The 21,052-nt window shown below is 40.4% G+C and overlaps 1 protein-coding gene across 1 annotated transcript in view; it reads left to right on the top strand.

Annotated features, from left to right (window-relative positions):
- fam184ab (family with sequence similarity 184 member Ab) overlaps positions 1-20,596 on the top strand; it is a gene marked incomplete at both ends in the record, with an annotated part of 143,909 nt that extends 123,313 nt beyond the window's left edge. The window contains 4 exons of the mRNA XM_083934711.1: positions 10,719-10,836; positions 10,909-11,013; positions 12,838-13,094; positions 20,515-20,596. Of these exons, the coding sequence (XP_083790837.1) occupies positions 10,719-10,836; positions 10,909-11,013; positions 12,838-13,094; positions 20,515-20,596 (562 nt within the window). The remainder of the gene's footprint in view (positions 1-10,718; positions 10,837-10,908; positions 11,014-12,837; positions 13,095-20,514) is intronic.
- Between the last annotated feature and the right edge of the window lie 456 nt (positions 20,597-21,052).

The raw sequence follows: 21,052 nt of genomic DNA, 5'->3' as shown, positions 1-21,052 counted from the left end.
CAGCTGCGCAACAACGGAGGTCTATTGCACAGAGGAATAACATTTATGTAACTCTTAACTCATGACTGCCATGTGTGCAGGTCAACCTATTCGACTCGATAATGTAAACGTGTGTTGTCAGGTGTCAAGTGAAGGTTTAAAACAACAGAGAGGTTTTCTCTGCGGAGAAACACAGACATTTGACTGGTTCCTACAGTTTTAACTCTTTTTATACACACATTCTGCACTTCATACTGTATCTTCTTTTTTTTCCATGCAAAAACCTACACAACCACTGCATCATACAGACAATTAGGGCAAACATCCTTACAACTGTGAGTCATAGAGGAACAGGAGCATCTATGCAGACTATTTTCATTTTTGTGTGCGTCATGTGAAGTGCAGTATAAATAGGAGGTGGCTGTGATGAATGATATTCTTCTCAGCTAATCATGTTTCTCGTGTCATACGTTATAAACAGCTGCGGCGAGCACGACGGTGCGTGACGAAACTGGCTCACCGTGAAAGGCAGCACCGACCGGGAGAGCTTTACCGTCGCACCCTCAGTCTGCACCTGAAACAATGTGTCTATTTCTATTTGCAAAACAAAAGAAAAGAACAAAAATGTTTTTTAAAAAAAGGACTGTGAAATGAGAGATAAAAAAAGAGAAACACAAATGCCAGCGTTGTGTAGTGCACCTGAATCCATATTCATGTGGCGTAATGTGCCTTTATGCACGCTCTCACACATGGTTCTGCAGTATGGAGTCTTTGATGTGAAAAAACTCAGTATTTATATTTAAAAAATTCTGCAGTCCTGATGTGCGTCAACATGGCTGCGTCACATAAACTGTAATGACTGTTCAGTCTGTCGGACATTTTGGTTTTCATACGCAGTGAGCAGAGCCTGAAGTGTTCATCTGTTGTGATTTACTCATCTGTTCAGTCCAAACAGAGCCATCACACGGCCGATCTCACGGTTATTAATTTGATTAAGAAATTAAACCCACAGAGAAGAAGAAGAAGAAAAGCACAGGAAAATGCAACAAATTGATGGTAATAAACGGTTATTATCAGTGTTCGTGTGACAGGATTTTTAAAAAGTCATAAATAACAAAGAAAAAATACCACCAGGGTCAACAAACACCTGAAGACATGTTTGACAAACAACCAGAACAGCTATTTATTAATAAAACAGTTCATTCATGTACTTTTGTCTCCCTAAGCACTGTTTCAAAACATTTGGCACACTGCCGGGATAATATTCTTAATATTCCAGGGTTTCCCTATGGGATCTGTGTTATCGGTTTTTCTTCATTCTCAAATTTGCAATTTCCCTGTAATTACTAACTACAGAGCCTTACCTTAATGCTGCCGTCAGCCTGTCGATGGCCCGCGTCAGGCGCCGTCAAAAAAGTCCCTGGCACTTGCCGCCGGGCCTATCAACTTTTCTGGGGGCAACCCTGAATTCTCTTTGAGTTACATTCACATTTATTGTCCAAATACTATCACATGTATTAATCTTTCTTCTCCAAAATATGCAAGCACAGTTTATTTATAGAGCACCTTTCACAGACACCCGTCATTAAGTGCTTCACAGTCAAGGTAATAAAATAAAGCTTTTTTTTCTTAAATAATGAGGGGTACAGAATGAAAGTATTGCTTTTCCATAGAAAATATATATTCTAGTCTATTTAGTCTATTGAATTCATATTTTAAATAGTTTTTGACTGGTGATAATGACTTTCTGTCACGTTCTGTTTACATTTTAGCAGCCAATATCGGCTGGCATTATGGGTTGCCAGGGTGGTCTGTTGTTCGGTGCAGCTACTGTAGGCTAATGGTAACTGTCAAACTTCTCTGCAATACTTGTTTTTATGGTGTGATTTGCCGGAGGGGATGGGTTCAAATAAGCTCAAACAGGCTCCGGTCTCCTGTAGGCTGCTGGGCCAGGTCTGACCAACCTGGCAACCAGGCTGCTGGAATTATGTTTTGTTGTTGCGGCTACAATCTTGAGACACTAGTGTCCTGCTCATTCTCCATATTCAACCTTTGAATAAATAAAACAAAGATTAAATCACTGAAATTAAATATACAGGGAGAACGGATGTTAGATGCATTAAAACATTATGCTGGGGCGGCCGGTGGAACAGTGGTTAGAGCAGTCGCCCCATGTAAAGAGGCTGAAGGTCCTTGAGGCAGTGGCTGCGAGTTTGACTCCGACCTGCGGCCCTTTGCTACATGTCTCCCCCTCTCTCTCTCACCCCATATAGTATAGGCTTGAAAAACGTCCAACAACGCTTTTTAGCTGCTTTATAAAATAGTCCAAGGACCTGAAGCTTATTGGGAGACTATCCAAAAGCTTCAGGGCTACAACTGGAGGGCACAAGCTCCTCAAGTCTTAAAACATGTCTGAGGTGCAATAAGAAAGAGTGGAGGACCTATTAGATCAACTCGTAGTGGGATGCAGAAGATCACTGATAGACGATGGAGCCTTGCTTCTTATTACAGGGCTCTATAAGAGGCTTCATGTGTAGTCTGTCTGCAAACTCTTAAATTCCTCTTCTTCCCCCAAACTCTTAGACATGACCTGAATGTTATCAGCGTTAGCTCCAGCCCTGGCTGCAGTGAACAATGGCTTCCCCTGAGCCATTGCTATTGTTATTCTACTGCCTTGTTGATTGGACTGGCTGGTGGGTGTGATTGGCTCCAGACTGTGGCATAATACTGTATGTAAGCTCCACATTTAAACCTTAACATTTGAGTAGTGTTTCCATCTATACTGCATCATTTCTGCACAAATAGTGTGTCCTTGTGGAGCAGGGATTTTCATTTGTTGTTTTTTCTGTAAAGGCCATTTACAGTGAGATTCAACTCAGAATTATTCATCTTTTAAATAAATCAAATAGCTTCAACCAAACTCTTAAAACATATATTGGTCTATTAAATATTGAATTTGACTGGTATCAGTAACGTAATATGGAAGATGGTCGGCTAAATGTGCTGCACAGTGTGGAGTCACTTCAGTCTGCATGTCAAATATCCTCCGCTGAAGAACTCTGAATTCAAAGTTGATGTTGAAGGAAGGATCAAAGACCTTTATCTTATAGTCTAAGAAAGGCTGTCTTTTATTAGTGAATATGAAAAGAGAAATGTATATTATTGATGACATGCAGTGTGGAAACTGTTGGGAAGAGTAAAGTGAATAGAGTGAAGTATCCGAAGACAACAAAGACTGTTTTTTGGATGTGACGTGAATGACTGCAGGTGAAGACAGATATGCAAAAGAAGGCGGATGGAGAAAAGAAAGAAAAGAAGTTGAAAGGTATATTTTTTGCCAGTGGGCAGTGAATGATCTAAAACCTTGAGAGAGAAAGCGAGACAGTTTCAGAGATAGAGAGAAAACAACAGATAAAAAAACAGTGAGTGAGGTAAAGAAAGAAAAGCCATATGGAGTAAAAAAAAAACCTCTGTGGTGTGTGAGAGAGTCTGGAGACGTGCAGCGAGCTAGCATCCTCTTCAGAGATGACCTCCTTTTAGTCTGACTCAGCTGAGAGCAAAGCGCCACCCGTTGGACTAAAGAGGACGTGCATTCAAATAGTGCCTGTATCTACAGAGAACACTCTGTTACTGCCACCACAGATATAAAACAATATCTATGCTAACATCTAGAGTTAAAGAGGGTCTCATGGACAGTATAAGGACAGATAGACAGATGCAGATACGATGAGAGGAGACCTAACAGTGTTTCAATCAAGTAAACTGCGTTCACAGTGTTTTCTCTTTCTCTTTCTCCTCTGCAAACAAAATAATTGTGACATTCGAGGTCAAGAATCTCTAATGTCGGATCTATACAGAGGAGCTCATCCTAGTTTTAGTCAGGTCCACTAACTAGCTTTTTTCTGGACATTTCAACCTTATTTAACAGCCTTTATCAGAGGGTTGGGTTTGTTTAAAATGTTATGTCAAATCAAATGCAGAGAACGAAGCAGTGCGTAATAGATAAGAAATTATAAATTGTATTGTTGCTGTTTCATATATTATAGAGATGCAGTCTCAATGTGTCTCACTGTCTCTGTCCGCTTTTGTATTGTATGAAGCTACAAATTATCCAGCTTCAAAAAAAGTCAGTTAGAAAGGAAGTACAGAGAATCGTTTCTATGGAGATGAGTAGCCGTCTCTATGTGCATCCCTCTCTCCCTCTCTCTCCCTCTCTCTCTGTCTCTCTCTCTCTCTCTCTCTCTCTCTCTCTCTCTCTCTCTTTCTCTCTGTCTCTCTGTCTCTCTCTCTCTCTCTCTCTCTCTCTCTCTCTTTCTCTCTCTCTCTCTGTCTCTCTCTCTCTGTCTCTCTCTCTCTGTCTCTCTCTCTCTCTGTCTCTCTCGCCCTCTCCCATTTAAACACACACACACACACACACACACACACACACACGCTTTAAATCAAATTACAACTATTCTGTATTTCTCTTGGGGAAGAACGTGTTGCTGTATCACTGATCAGCGATCGAAAAGTCTCGTAAATCCCTCTCGGGCCTTTTTTTGGAATGGAAACATGGCGAGTGACTGGCCATGTAAGAGGGCGTGCCCTAAAACTTTCTGAGCGGCCACTCTATAGGCCTAATGGAAATATTTTTCTTTTCGTAGCATTTTTAGGATCTCGTCCTGTAAATCTTGTGGTTCTCGAGGTTGGACAATCCACCACTTTGGTCCAAACTGAAATATCTATCTAATGGATGGATTGTCATGAAATTCTGTACAAACATTCATGGTTTCCAGAGGATGAATCTTACTGACTTTGATGATCCCTTTTGACCAAGATGACGATTTGGGTGGAGTTTCTTGATTATTTCTGAACTCTGGTGATCCCTTAACTTTTCATCTAGTGCCATCATCAGGAAATATGTAATGTGTCCAATATTTAGGTACAGTAATTTAAGTTTACAGGCTATAAGTGTCTATGCTCTGTGTTATTTAGTTTTCTGGAACAACTCTACTTTAATGGTCAGCATTTTTTATTTTCAGGCTCTTTCTTCACTATACCCACAAAACAGGCATTTCTGGGGCTGTCCCCAGAGGCAATCCACTGTCTTCCATCTAATTAACTAAAACACAAATCTATCTCAACCACCAGCCCTGTCCCTTACCTCCTAATTAATCGCTGTGTCGACGGCTGCCTCGCCCCCTCTCTGCAAATCCCTTTCCCTTAACTGCTACTGAGAATGGGCAAGCATTTAAGTTTCATGAATATTTTAATATTTTGTTCCACATCTGGACCTTGTTGCTCGGTCTGTGGGTTACAGTTTGTTTGGGTTTTGGTTGTCATGCCAACTAGGGATACAGTTTGTAGTCACATCACATTAGCAGCTTGTGTTTGCTAAAATTATACATCTGAAACATAGTTACAGTCACCACTTTAACAACACTTCTGAAATCAGTGTGTAAATTATTAAACTGCAGGTAACAGCAACAATGCTTTTGCTTCCTGCTGCATAACCACTTAAAATTCACCAACATTAACAAAGGACTCTCTGGATGCCAAGAAAGAGCTCTTAAACACCTATTTCTTCTCACATTGAGCAGACGGCAAAGTCCAAGAACCAGAATTCATCAGGACAAAGAAAGTGATGGATCATTGTTGGAAATGTTTGAAACTTCACGTCTCTTTGTCTTGGAATCTCATGAGGATGAAGCACAAATCACACCGCCCTTTAAAGGATGTAGCTGTCTCTGGTGCGTGTAGATAATACTGTGCCTTCATATAGTCTTTATACATTATTGTGGAAGTTTGTGTGTTAGGGGGGATACAGCATGAAAGCCTCTTAATGAGACCTTTTATAGCCATTTAGAGTTTTATTTTGCTTTTCATAACTATATTTTTTGCTCATCATCCCCTTATGTGATCAGGCATAGTGAGTTTTCTGTTATAGAAAACAAAAGACTTTTCAGGGAACTGTTCCTCGTCCATTATTGTCCATTATTGTCCATTATTGATCCCATAACAGCTTTCAGAGTGCATTATTACATTTATAAGATGACCACTTGTTCAAAGAAAAAAGGATATGTTTGAAGTTTGAAGTGATGGTTGGGTTTGCAATGTTGAGTAGAATGAAGGAGCTTTGATGTTGCTGCCTTCATTGTTTATGATGACGACTTTACTGATTTCTACACATCTTGTTGGAGTTTATTTTCCAGAGTAGTAATAGTCCTTTTTGAGCCAGAGTCTGCTCAGTAGTGATCGGCCAGTGGAGCGGCGTCATCGCAGTCCCTTCCATACACCTGTCCGACCAATCGTGAGTCGATCACAGCTGTCATTCATGACGTCTCACCGTGTTTTTATAGAATCAGATAACTAATTAAAACCAAACTTATTCAAAAAATGAACACTCGAACAAACATCTGCGTGATAAGAACTACCTTAAATGACAGAAAACATTTGACTAGACATTTACTTTGTCTTTTTAGTTTGGCCCATGTCCCATCTGCTAGCATGGAGGGGGTGGGATTTGTGACCTATAGCGAGCCACCAGGGGGTGATCCAGATGTTTTGGCTTCACTTTTTTGGGGACTGTCAAGTCATGTCCATCTTTATATACAGTCTATGGTACTTATGCAGAAACAGACAAAGGTAAGATATAGAAATTTAACCACATTGTGTACAGATAGTTAATTGATTAATTTGTGGCACTGTCTTGTTAGAGCTTTTTCTTTCCAGACTATAATAGTTATTATATATTCATTGTGTTATATTGCTAACCTGCTGTATTTGGGACACAGATGCATTCTGCTGCCACCCACTTAAGTTCCACAACAACACCAACAACTGGAAGTATCTTTATATTTAGGGTTTACAAAAAAGATTAATTATTTATGTGATAACAAGAAATAGTAAGTTTATTAGAGAAAATGACAAAAGAATGACCAACACCCAACATTTCCTCTTGACCATCAGTCATCAGTTTTGGGTTGTATTAAACTCTAAATCATCATCTTATCACAGACACCACCTTCACCAAAAAAATGACTACCCCCGGAAAAACTGCATCCCAGTGTAGCTGCACTACCGACGTTTGGAGCAGATCAATATCCTCCCCTGCAGGTTGCATCGAAGAAAATCAGCTTGATGGCTTGCATAGAAGCCGAGCGACAGCAAGTGAATTTGTCCAAAACCCTGGAAATATTCTCTTCATGTGAGCATAGACAAAAATATCCAAAAGTATGATGATAAATATGACTCCCTGACCTTTACGCTGGGTGAGACAGAGGGTCTTCCTGCCCAGTGAAGGATTACTGATGCTGCGGTATTCAGCCGTAAAATAGCTGGACACCAAACATTTGGCATCAGTTTGCCCCTGCCCAGGGGAAATTCAGCCATTGCAAAGATATATTTATACACCTGCTGGAACAAAACGCTCCACGTCAAGCGGAAAAAAAAACATCAAAATATTTGGATCTGATCATGTTGCTTCCATTTAAAGGGTTCACTGAACAGATGAGATCTCTGGAACCGCCCAATCCTGCACTCAGTGTATGATGTGACATTCTTGGCCAAAGTGACAATTTTAGTAGCACATCACTTGCAAGCACTGTGTTTTCTGGCGTGGTGAAAAACCCACTCTTACATTACAACGTTAGGCTACTTGAATCAGACGCTCACATGACACAACAAACAATGACATGTTTGTGCAAAACAGATGGTTATTGCATTTGATGGTCTTATATGTCCTATAGTTGTTAATATCTGCTACTATCTCTACTAAACATTACAGCTGTTTTGGTGTCACTTCCCGCAAAAGTTCCTCCATTTCCAAAATGTTCAAGTTGGATTTCTTTTTTGTTTACGTTTGTAGTCTGTGCTCCACTCTGTACACTTTCATTTGAGCATTCTTGACTTGATCCTCAACTTCTCTTTTCCATTTCTGTGTGTGGCTGTTTGCACACAGCTTTGCAGTTTCATGCCCTTTTATGGGGATTGGTGTGGTGTTTACCTGCTTATTAGGATCAACTAACACACGCTTTTAACTTGGGATTAAATTTGATTGATCATTATAAGAACAAGGGTGAGAACATTTCAGAACATGTCAAGAATCCAACGTAGAGTTTTCTTAGGACTTTCCTTAGGAAGATATTGGTGAAAGAGGCCCAACGTACTCCATATACTACATACAGTATACTATATATACCATATATTGCATATGAAGATGCATACTGTACAAAGCCAAAAACCTGGATATGGGTGCTGCAGTGTTGTAATGTTGGAGCCAGAGTCTGCTCAGTTGGGAGCTGCATCATCAAAGTCTCACCCATACCTATCATGAGTCGATCACAGCTGTCAGTCAAGAATATTAACCCCATTTTTTATTGTAGAAGTAGTTAAATAATGCAATTACAAAGCATAAAACCATTATGTGATTTGATTTGATCACACACAAGAGAGATTCTGACGCCTGCCCAACAGACTGGAGGAACATGGCTGTCAGAGGTGCACAGAAGGACCAGCTCAGCAGCAGACGGTGTACATGTATCTGATAAAAGTGCAGATCAGTAATGTATCAGCATCACTGAGCAGCGGTTCAGTGGCCGCTCCTGTTCGGCGGCGGACATTCCTTGGAGAGACCACAGCTTATCGAGAAGACAAGCTGCCTTGATGCTCTTTACGAAAGTGAGACTTCACACTGTGGCATAAATGTCACAGAGAGGCCCATTAGTGGCTTGTACTGTGGCAGTGTGGGAAGTGAAAGGCTGTTTAGCGCACTGTCACATAAAGTATTGGTAAAACCAGAAATAGACTCACAGCTAAACATGCTGAGAGCCAGCTGAGTGTTTGACGGTGACTGTTTCATGGATGGATGTCATGAATATATAGATAGCCCAAACTAAGTGCTCAGTACACACTCTGGAAAACATTTTATGTATCAAATTGTAAGGTTGACACACTATGATATAAAGAAGTGGGCAACTGGCTTCATAAATCTTTTGTATTGAGAACATTTAAAACGTCTGAAACCGAAAATAAAAAAATCTAAAATGGAGGCTTTCAAATGCTTTTTTTCTGTTGTTGTATTACATGAAAAAAAAAGTCATCCATTTCATTTTTCATTTTTCCAGCCAGTGGTGTCACATGTATGATTGGTTGTTTTCCGCTTGAAAAAGCAGCTAATGTGCATTCTGCTCAGCCATCTTTAGCTAGTGTTGCGTTTGGGGAAAATGGCAGCGAATCTGAAATTAATCAGATGTTTGGTGATTTCTCAGAGGGGCCGGTTGGGAAGCAACAAAAATCCTTTATACTTTTTTTTTTTTTTTTTTGAAAGTTCTCATAACTCACAGAACAAAAACAACCGGCGGAGGAACTGTTTTTTCCCCCTCTTTTTTCGAACGTACAAACCCACTTTAATGGTTTTTGTGATGAAAAGAGAAGATGGCAGGAAAGGGAAGGGGACAATTACTTTTTTATTGATTAAAAGATGATGAAAAAGGAAAGGCTGTGAATCACTCATTCTTTTTACTCCCTGTAGTACATGCATTTAATGATCTAAACCCATAAATGGTTCCATCTAATACACACACTTACAACGGTCACTCTCATACTTGCCCTTTTTCCATATGTGATTGATATTTGGTGATGCATATTTTACTGATGACACTGCACTCATTAGTCTTTGTGTCTGAGTGTCTTACATTTTCATTACTCAAAGTCCTCCTCCCTTCAAAAGCGTGTTTTTCTTCACTTTACCTCCTCTAAAATGTCAGACCTTAACTGTACTGATGTGTATCTGAGCAAAGTTTGTCACTAGAGAGCTGTTTTCACATTCCCCTCCTGAAAGAGGAGATGTCTTTAGACTTCCCTGAAATCTGAGATTCAAACGTATCGTGAACAAGCTATAAAACGTCACAAATCGTAAATCAATCCCAATCAAAGGCACCAGCTCAGAGCGGACTGAGACAAAACACATCATAGCTGTCAGTCACTGACAGTTACAAGCTAACAAACAACAGAAACGCCGATGCCAAACTATAGTTGCAGTTGCGTTGGTGCATCGAGTTGCTTCTCCTTTGCATAAACTTGAGGCCTGAGCTATTTTATGCAAATCACAGGCGTCCATCACGGATCTCAGCGTCTTTTAAATCAAACTGTTGAAAATGAAGACGGATTTAGAAACTGGTTAGCTTATTCTCTCACTTAAAATGTTTCCATTATATCCGATAAAGTTCCAAACCAGCCGCCATGTTCTGGGAGGAGGCAGCCCATGATGGGTGTTGCCTCTTTTCTCAGTTTGTCATTGCTCATTGGAGAGACTGATAACTGCTAGTGCCAAGGCAATCAAGCGTCAAATGCCGCAAAGCAGGGTGACCCCTGGACAGCACTCTGGACACGTACCATGAGCTTTGCATGCGGACAGCCTGGGCTCCGGGCTCAGGGCTCCTGGCTCCTGGCTCCTGGCTCTGGGCTCCGGGCTCCGGTCTCAGGACTTTGGGATCCGTGCCATGCTTGTGGTTGACCACCCGCAAGCAGCGGTGGTGGGCAGGGCCAGTTGCATCATTTCTCAGTGAGGAGGCCTTTTCAGAGTTTTTTATAAACTGTCGGAACACCACGTCAAACAAAATATTAAACATAACAGAGTATTTTCACATACTTTAACACATGTCTAAAGTAGACTTTCACGACTGATCGTATTCATATCAGATAGTGTTCAATGGTTCTGGTGCAGAATATTCATGGTTTTGTATTTTTTTGTCGTACAGGCTTGAAGGAACAGAGGACAAGTTCAGGAACAGGGAGAGTCGTCACGAGGATCTGCAGATGATCGCTGAGCTGAAGGACATGGTGTCTGAGAGAGAATCGCTCGTCAAGAAACTGGTGGTAGGTCACAGCTGATGAGCTCATACCTGTGTGATTGAGTCATCCGTCAGCTGACCCGGTGTTTCCCTCCAGGACGATAAGAAGTTCTACCAGCTGGAACTCGTCAACAGGGAAACCAACTTCAACAAAGTGTTCAACGCTAGTCCTAACGTAGGAGTTATCAACCCACTCATTAAGGTAGGCCCTGATGTCCTGTAACACACCACACACAGGGGCACTCTGATGAGCCTGACGCTTTATTTTACTACGTAGCAAAGATGATATCCACTCCATCTCATTTCATATCCATCAGCGCAGATCGATCAGAAGAACAATCAGTACTCAAGTCTTTCTTTTTCTTCTTTTACGAACATGCTGTTGCTTTGTAGCAACCATTAAATCACAGTCATTTTCAGATATTACTGTAATCGCTGTTCACAAATGAGACCATTGCGAGGAGACTGTCAGCCTCTACCAGCTTAAGGGTAAAAAAAAGAAACCATCGTCAAAACCCACATTTGTACCTCAAAGTGGCTTCTTGCCTTAAACTTGTGGGAAAATCAGAGCATTTTTACTGTATGAATTTACATCTTTTCCAAAGTAAAAGTCCCACATGTGTACAGTTCCTTGAAATAGCTTCATTTCCAAATACTTGAGGCTATAAAAACACATGGCTCCATATTTTCTGCCAATGAATGATATATTTGAGTTCAAGATACCTCTGATTTTATACAGAATGAAAATTAAGCATTTTTATTGTGTCAGTTTGTAGATACTCCAAAGTAAAAGTCCCACATTTGTACCTTGAAATAATTACATTACCAAATATTTAAGGTGCTATAAAAACACATAGCTCCATAATGTCTGCCAATAAATTGATATATTTGATATTCCACAGTAAAATTCCCATATTTGTACCTTGAAACAGGTGATTCAGAGACTGAAACAACAGTTTGTACGCGTCTCCTATTTGCTTTGCTATGACTTTGCAGTGTTTCAGGGTTAAACTGAGCAGGATGTCTGCTGCCCCAACAAAACGTCGGAAAAGTTGTTTTACAGTAAAAGAGAAGAATTTGAACTTTGGGAGTTTACAGAAAATAGTAGATGGTTAAAGGGTGATGTAAAAAAAATAAAATCCATTTCAACAAGTTTACTCTTTTTTAGTGCAAACAAAAAACTCGCCAAGGACGGTGGAAGAGGACAGGAAACAACTTGATTAATAGTTGTTTTTCCAGCACCACTGGTATGAACTGTCTGACCCACCAAGGTCTCATTTCTTTACAGCAATTAAATGAAAGTGAAAAAATTCAATGCACCGCCAAAACATGAGATTCACTTATTATTTGTTGAAGTGAAATGAGCCGAAGTGTGTGTTCATGCAGAATCCCATCGCTCAGAATAAAAAGAAAATACGTTTTCAGGCTTTTTAAAGCTCCCAGTGCTCCTGGAAATATATCATACCTCCCAGTATGTCTGAGTCGAATGGTCCCCACTGCACGATCAGTATATAACTGTAAACAACCATCTCTTGGGTTCTATAACCTCCAGTATTTTTGTTCTTGTTACATGTATTTTTTCTCCCACATACTTGTGTACGTGTTGTGTGTTCACCGTGTGCTTGTTTTCCACAATTCGATTGTTCTTCCTGACTTCTTCTCCAGCTCTCCTTTGCTTTCCAAGCCATTTCTTAGTGTGAGATGTTTTCTGCTTTGACACATCTCTTCCTCATCTGAACTTCCATTCTGCTCCGAGCTACTGCTGCTTTAAGACTTTGAGACTGAGTGATGCCAGTCTTCAGATTGATCCATTCACTCTGCTTCGATCACCATTTAAATGAGATCGAGTTAGCACGCTGCTCTTTTCCTGTCTCTACCTGGATGAACTGTTCCGACCTCCAGGGCTCTCCCTGTGCTCCATTTCCCCATTTTTTTCCCTCCATTTCTTCTTATCTTTTATTATTATTTTCTTTCAAACTTCCCCTTTTGACCCCCGTGCCCCTCCTTTTCTTTTTTTTCTGTGTAGCAAAAGAAAAAGAATGAGAAAACAGCAGCCAGCAGATTCAGCAGCTCTTCTAATGTCAGGGCTCTGGAGGCAGCGGGTATGGGCGTGGGCGTGGCAGGTTCAGGAAGTGGGCAGCCCCCACAGCCGCCACCCCCGCCCCCGGCCCAACCCAGCCGCCTAGAGCCCATCCCCAACTCCCCCCTCCACCACCTTGAACTCAACTCCAACAAACCTCTTCCCCCGCCGACCCCTCCCACCGAACCCAAGAAATTCATGAGGTGAGACCTTTTCACCCCCGACTGGCCGCAGCTGGTCAATCCACGCATCAATCATCCAATCACAGACCTCAGTTTAATCGGAAAAACCGTGCTGGTTAAATTGGTTAAAGCACTTTAAATGTGTCGACTCATAGCCTGAGTCAAACCTTGAATGTATAAACTGTATTTCAGGCCTTGTGTTATCGCACAGAAGCCTCTGAATTTTAAAAGAAATCCAGCAAAATCTCTGTTGTTTCTGGCTTTCAAAAGAAACAGTGGCACAGTAACTGGTGTTTTACATTTCATCCCTTTCTGCCAAGTCTGGCCTTTTCATAAACCATAAGGAGCATGAAATCATTGTCATCGCGAGCTGCAGAGTGTAAAATAGAAGCTTTCAAACGTGTGTTGACCATTCGCTAATCGCTAGCTCCTAAAGTTGCTGTTGCTGCCATACTCTGTAAAAATAATGGATGGAGCTAACAGGCCTGAAAAAGAAGCCATTGTGGAAGTGCATTAAACCTCACAAAGTCTCACAAATATCCGGCAGGGGGAGACTCCACTGGCTCCAAAAAGAAGTGTGTTTGGATAGAAGTCAATGAGAAACTTGATTTATTACGTAAACATTTTCCCAATGAGTTTATGGCCTCAATTTCTATTGTCAAGTCTTCAATACAGATTGATGTTCATTTGGTAAAGTATGGTCCTATTTAGAGTCAAACAGACCATAAAGCAGGTGATGCTTTTGGGCGGGGCTACACGGCCACCTGTCAATCAGGATAGAGGTTTAACGACACATATCCAAGGCCATGCGCATATTAAAGTGTTTTGGTCGTTTAAAATGTCTTGATCAGCGTTCGGTGATGCCCCCCCCCCCCCCCTGCTAACCAAGCCAGTACTAGTGTTAGCTTAACAAGTGCCGGGAGCTCCCCGTCCAATGGAGGCGCCTCCTCAGCCGCTTGAAAGTGTAAAAGTTTCCCTCTCTTGGGTTTAGCTCAGTGCAACGCCATTAAAACGTCATTTGTGTAGCAGTCACCCTTAGGTCCGCCCTCTTTCACTTCTGGCTCCAAAATGCCAAGAATGTGACGGCCAAATACCAAACTCCAAACAAATAAACGGGTGACATCACAGTCCATTGTTTTTTTTACAGTCTATGGTTGCTACGCCTGTCAACCTTTTCTGCTCTGCACCAGCTCCATTTTAAGTATTTATATCTTTAAGAGACTTTTGTCAGACAACAAACTTCACCTAAGTGCACTTTTGAAATGAATCCAAGCAGGAATATTTTAGGTAGAGAGAATACTAAATAGTGAGCCAAACAACGGGGACATTTTGTATTTAGAATAATTTTTCTTTCCCAAGTGGAAGGCATGCTTTTCTGCAGATTATTAGTAATATCAGTCATTTTACTGATTTTTGCCACATTTGACAAAGGCAGATAACAAACTCTTTCTATACGTATATGGAGTATTATTCCATGTACGTGTCCTGTGTTCGTTTTCTAAGCTATGATTGGATGATTGTGATTAAAACAGACTGGTGAATGACTAATTCTCATTTTCCTGCAGCATCACAGGTCTTTTAATAAAAGTGATTCAATGAAAAGTTAGAAATGAACACTCAGGAGTCCCGACTGAAGCTTTTAAAGAATGGCCTTGAAATGCAAAAGAGGCATGTTTTTATTTTCCGTCCGTCCGTCTGAACATGCTAACCGTGTGCATGCCGACAGATTTCCCTCCTCTGTTCCGAAAGTTATAAAACTTGCTGTTTATTTCTGTTGTGTTGTGCATTGTGTCTTTTTTGTGATTCTTCATCCTCTCATCTTCATCTAAATTTCAGCATGTTGGCACACGCTGCACTTTCTTCTCCTTCGAATTGAAATGGGATTTTATTTTACAAAGTAAATAAAAACTATTTTGTTCTGTGAGTTTATAATGAAGTAGATATTGTCTTTTGCGATCACGGACCGTCCCCTCTGTGTGTGGTGGTGTTTCTTAACTTCTCAACTCTTATGATCCAATTAATTCTTCTCTTGTTTTCTTGATGACGGCTGTGATCGGTCGCTGTGGTGTGAACTGATACGTTAATGAATTATGTAACATGCTTCTCACATGAATACATGCTTTTTGTGTATCGCATGCCAAGAAATGTGTTTCATGAGGCGCTGGTATTTAGGTTTACAGCATGTGTGAGCGTGTGTGTGAGTGTGTATGTGTGTGTGTGTGTGTGTGTGTGTGTGTATGCGTGTGTGTGTGTGTGTGTGTGTGTGTGTGTGTGTGTGTGTGTGTGTGTGTGTGTATGTGTGTGTGTGTGTGTGTGTGTATGCGTGTGTGTGTGTGTGTATGTGTGTGTGTGTGTGTGAGAGCATGTTTTGGTTATTTTTAATCTATCTTGTTGCATGTGTTAGCTGCCGAATATATAAAGAATGAAATGTGGTGGCTGCAAAAAGCTTTGGGACAAACCTGTTATAATTGCAAGGCAGGGGCACCAGCAGTGTACAACACACACACACACACACACACACACACGCACGCTTACTCGCTCGCTCACAACAGAGCCAAGTAGTGACAGTATGAGGTCACATATTATGGATCTGCTTTGAGATGTTTTCAGACTCTATTAAACGATTAGTCTCTCCTCGCCCTGCACACTCTTTGTTTTTGACAACAGTTGTAGTCAGACTGATCCCTCCGCCCCGACTGCAACACTGAGCAGCAATTTGTAAGTCTGACCCCTTTTAATCATCGGGTCCTTTGAGCATTATATCTTTAAAATACTTTTATTAGAAAACATTAACATGAATCCGTCCCGTTCACTTTACCAACTCATCAAATACGACAGCTTTGTCAGTGTCCCTCAGTGTCTGATACCGACGAAGGTGTTGGCCGATATAGACAGCAGGGCGGTGTCTACTGAAGCCAGAATATATTGTTATATTTCCTAAACATAACCAAGACATTTTGTTGTCTTAACCAACAATACCCTGAATGTTGAAAAAAACAACCCCAAAGGGATACCCAGAGCCTTTAGAGCTTGACCAAGCGCCCATATTTAACGAGTTGTGAAGAGAGAATGTTAAAGTATTCGGTTGTTACTGAATACTAAATAATGAGCCAAACAACAGAGGAATTAGTATTTAAATCGTCTTTCTTTCCCAACCTGAAAGGACGCTGTACACCAGCTGCAGACTGGTGCTTTAGCAAAGCTCAAGAAGGAGATTTAAAGATTTAATCCTCCTATTATCTCCTCTAACTGTGTTTCTATGTGTTAGCAATGATGAATAAGATGGGGAAAGGACACTTTATTTAAAGTAATTTAAGTCCAGGCAGCTGTTTTAAAGAGTATTTTTTGACGTAAACAAATATCCAAACACTGATTATAAAGCTCACTTTAGCTGACACTAATGAGAACATGATTATCTCTCGATGTATAGTGGACATAGAAATGTTTGCAGTTTAAATGTTAAAATTAGCCTAGTTAATCGTAATTCAATGTGGTTTCTACAAACGTGTAACCTGACTCTGCCAGATGGATGGTTTGCATAATTCCCATTGTCTCAGCATATCCATCTGGGAACTCTCTGTTGGAGATCTTTTGGGAAGGGGCGAAAATACTGGTTGCTGATTGGTTAAACTATCTGTCCATCAACAACATACGGGCCAAATCAACCAATCAGATCAACGAGGCCTTGACGTGCGAACAGCGCGAGGCAAAGCTCGTAAAGTAATGTGGGTAAGGGTTTTTTCTGTTTGTTTAACATGAATTTACGGATAAACGGCACAGTTTCAGGTCCATATTCAACAGATGGATCCAAGAGAAAAAAGAGTTAGCGAGCAGCTTGCTCAATAGTTGCGCTCATCTCATCTGCGGGAGCCGCCATGTTGCTTACACTGAACAGTCACTTCTCGTTGCGTCACACTTCGACCCGCCTCAAAACCAACGCTGATTGGTTCGGTCGATTGGGCAAACTTCTCCAAATTTTCTCCTCCACATGTCACCAGACTGATCTGCGAGTACGATACAATGGAGCTTGTGAGATCAGGATGGTCTCGTGAAGCTAACAAACGTGGTCCCTACAGACTAAAGGGTGAATAATATAGCTAGAAAATATGTATATGACTGAAAGTGCAGCAGGAAACACTAGTTTCAAACACCTGTATAATGCAGGGAAACAAATGTGTCTGACTGTCAAGGTGCAGCTTTAAAAGAACACACTGAGGTTTCTGTAGATCATACTCTCTGTCATTGTTCTACTATTCGTGTTACCTTTTGGTTTTGTGCTCCATGTACAGAACTAGTGTACTACTACTACATTTATTATTTCTAGATGCCACTTTACCTCATTACCTCACATCATTACCCCTTCTCCTCTCCCATCTTCTTGCTTCTTCCTCTGATCTTGATTCATCATCTCATCCCCATCAGCCGGTGTCCTTCCATGTCCTCGTTTCCTTCCCTGTATTCCTTCAATTCAACATCAAAACACCTCTGCTCACATTTTCATTCCCTTCCTATAATACTCTCCACTTTCTGTACATGGCACTCCCTAAAATAATATTCAAAGATCATATTTGATAGCCTGGATGAATTAAAGCAATAAGCCACGGGAGGCTGCGGTTTATAGGGATGTTAGAACAGCTATGGGCTCCAAAATCACTGTAAACCACAGGCTCCAGTGGTTTATTGTTTTTATAAAACGGTTACTACTTAAATGAAACCTGGTAACTGTTTTAAACACCGGGTCTGAAAACAGTTAACAGACCACAGCATGTTTAAAGGTCCAGCTTTGTTTCTTGACTTTTCCAGCTCTTCGGTTTCTATCTCAGTCATTTCAGCATATTTTTTTAATCTTCCTCCTCTGTCCTGTCCATTCCTTTGCACCACTCATCAGATTCTTAGTAAATCCAAATTCACAACAAATTCTGACACGCTCCAGGGTGTGTTTACAGATGTATATTGTAAACAACTATCAACAACGGAATTATCTGTTTTATTAATACTTTTTAAAAATCAAATCAAATTTATTAATATGGCATGTTTGACTAAAGTGCCTTACAAGTTAACATGAACCGCACAACAATAGTGAGTAAAGTGACATAAACAAATACAACAAAATATGGGGCTAGAAACAGAGAAATAAATAAAACATAAGATTAATTTAAAAACAAAAAGTTATAGAATATATATTTTAGACATCTTAAAATCTTATGTATGTGTTTGTATTGTAATGTTTTAATAGATATGAGCACTTTTTTGTCACGTCCCAACGTCCCCTCATGGATCAACACAGTTTCATCTTATCTCGCTCAGACGCTCAGATTCCACCACTTCCTGTTGTCTCTGATAACGTGAAGCTGGCGGCGTTGAAAGACAGAAAGGTCAGCAGACGGAGTCAATCATGATCCCGGACGATCATGGGGGAAGATGGCTGCTTTATAGAGACTAGAAAGGTTACAAGTATTTCATTTATATGAGGAATGTTGTATGCAAATGAGTTTATCTTACAATTAATATTTTATGGACCTCGAACAGCATCCTCTGAGTCTGAATTGTGACCATGCACAGTGTAAACATGATTTATCATGCTGCACAAATACAAGGGAAGTCTTTTGGGAAGTAATTGACTCCTTCAAGCTGAGAAAACAACAACAAAAAAAGACCCCGAAAAAATTTAAATATTACCCCGGGGTTATGGGACTGTTTGTTTAAGGAGAAGCCAATTAAGAACGCAGAAGTTGCTCCAATAGGTGTTTGTTTTGGTATACGGGAACACTCACGGCTAATTAGTTCAAACTTTAGGGAACAACAACATCCCTCTAAGGGCGTTGTGATACAGGAATAGACAGCTACATCTGGTCGTACAGATACCAACAATGAATGACATTTCCCTGTAAAAAATGAAATACTTGAAATAAATTACTAATACGGTACACACATATGTAGGATGTATAATTGCTTTGTTACAAGTAAAAGTCCTGCACTGAAAACTTTACTTAAAGGTCCCATGTTGTAAAAAGTGAGATTTCCCCGTCTTTTTCCAGGTCTTCTTATATATTCAGTCAGACAGGATGAGTAAAATCATTTAACATTAAAGCATGTAAACATGTTCTAGTAGAAAGCTTAAATACAAACATGAGCTTGAAAATAAATATGGGACCTTTAAGTAAAAGTAGATGAGTATAATCAGGAAAAGTATTCAAAGTAAAAGTACTCCCCTGTGACTGTTATACTGCTATTTAATTATCACTACTCATGTATTAATGTAAAGGCAGGATTTGACTGTTATAGTTGGTTGAGGTGTAGCTCAACTTAACCAATTATTTTCATTATGGGTTCATCTGTTGATTATTTTCTACAAAAATTGATTGTTTCAATTGTAAAAAAAAATAAAAATAAAATAAAAATAGTGCAAAATGTCATCACAATTTACCCTAAGCCCAAAGTGACCCCTTCGCATAGTTTGTTTTGTCCAAACAGTCCAAACCTCAACATGATTACCAGTGAGTCTGCTGACTGAAGAGTTTCTCATGAGGTAATACTGGGTACAGTTACGATGTAGTGTGGTGTCTGCAGTGGCTCACTGGATCCTGGCAATGGCTTGAATGCCCCCTCGTGGACAGATCAAAGGATTACACCTTAATTTAAACCACATGTAAACCTTTATATTAGTATTACCTGTTGGTTGTATTGCTGTCCTGTGTGCTAGGCAGAAGCAATACAGCAAAACTGTCCAGTTTTGATTCACATGACTGTATATATATATATACACCGTATATATGTATATATATATATATATACTGTGTATATATATATACGGTGTAAAGACTTATATATTATATACATAGAACCTTAACTGTTTAAAACTTAGAGCGTTATATAAGAGAGAGACCACTTCCATTTAGCCCTCGCCCGCCACATTCAGCATGTGATGGATCCAAATGTATTTAATATTAGATAAAAGGAAGCCAAATGTTTCCAAAGAGTGAGTGTTTACCTTTTAGCAACGCAAGTGATCTTTTCCAGAGTCACAGACACTTCTTTGATCCAATGAATGAACTCTGTTTGCGAGCAGTCAACAGAGATTTAAAGCAACGATATCTTTCTTTAGGTGTGTGATCACATTTATCATTTAACACTTTGGGTCAAATGTTGAATGTCAGCCCTGTATTTATTCTCCACAGCAGCTTTCATTTCCCTCCACAACTCTTGCACTTTATCACGTTCCCAAACACAAAGGCCCGTCCACACACTAACACACACACACACACACACACACACACGTTTGTATAGTTCATGATAATCCCAAACGCTGCAGCCACCGTTCAGTGAGATGTGAGAGTCTCTGTAACAACCCTGTGGCTTCTTCCTCCCTGACTTATCTTTATTTTTCTTGTGGTGATGTCTTCTTTTCATTACTGCGCTCTCCCCCCTCCCTGTCCTGAAGCCCTCCTGAAACGAAGGACTCCGCCATCGACTCCCCGGACGCCCAGCGCCAGGAGTGGTTCGCTCAGTACTTCTCCTTTTGACTGGCCACAAAACTCCAAGCGAACACAAGGATTTCAGCATGTCGACCAAACTTAAAGAAAAAGAAAACACAAAAAAAGAGGAAAAAAATTGTTCTTTGTTCTTTATTGTCATCGAGAGATTTCGGGGATCGATTCACTCCAGGGTCGGTCGACGGAAACTGTAGTTCATGGTTTGAGACTTTCCACCGAGATGTCATTCATTTGGTTTAAAAAAAACAAAAACGTAAATATATAATAAAGATCCACTTTTGTTGTTTACTGAGGTGAAGCTGAGTGGAACCCGTCAAATGTCATCACTCCGGTCTGATCTGGTTGTTTGAGTGTGTCCTGACTGTTTCACTGTGGGGCGAGTGTCTCTCTTAGTATACAGTGACAATGATCATCAGTATGTTTGATGTTTTCTTTTACTTTCTTTACTTCCTGACTGATTTTTTAATTTTTTTTGCAGTTTCTTGG

This window comes from Echiichthys vipera, assembly GCF_963691815.1.
Source record: "Echiichthys vipera genome assembly, chromosome: 19".
In the NCBI taxonomy this organism is placed as follows: domain Eukaryota; kingdom Metazoa; phylum Chordata; class Actinopteri; order Perciformes; family Trachinidae; genus Echiichthys; species Echiichthys vipera.
The sequence above is the reverse complement of the archived record's forward strand: the minus strand, read 5'-3'. Positions and strand labels throughout refer to the sequence as shown.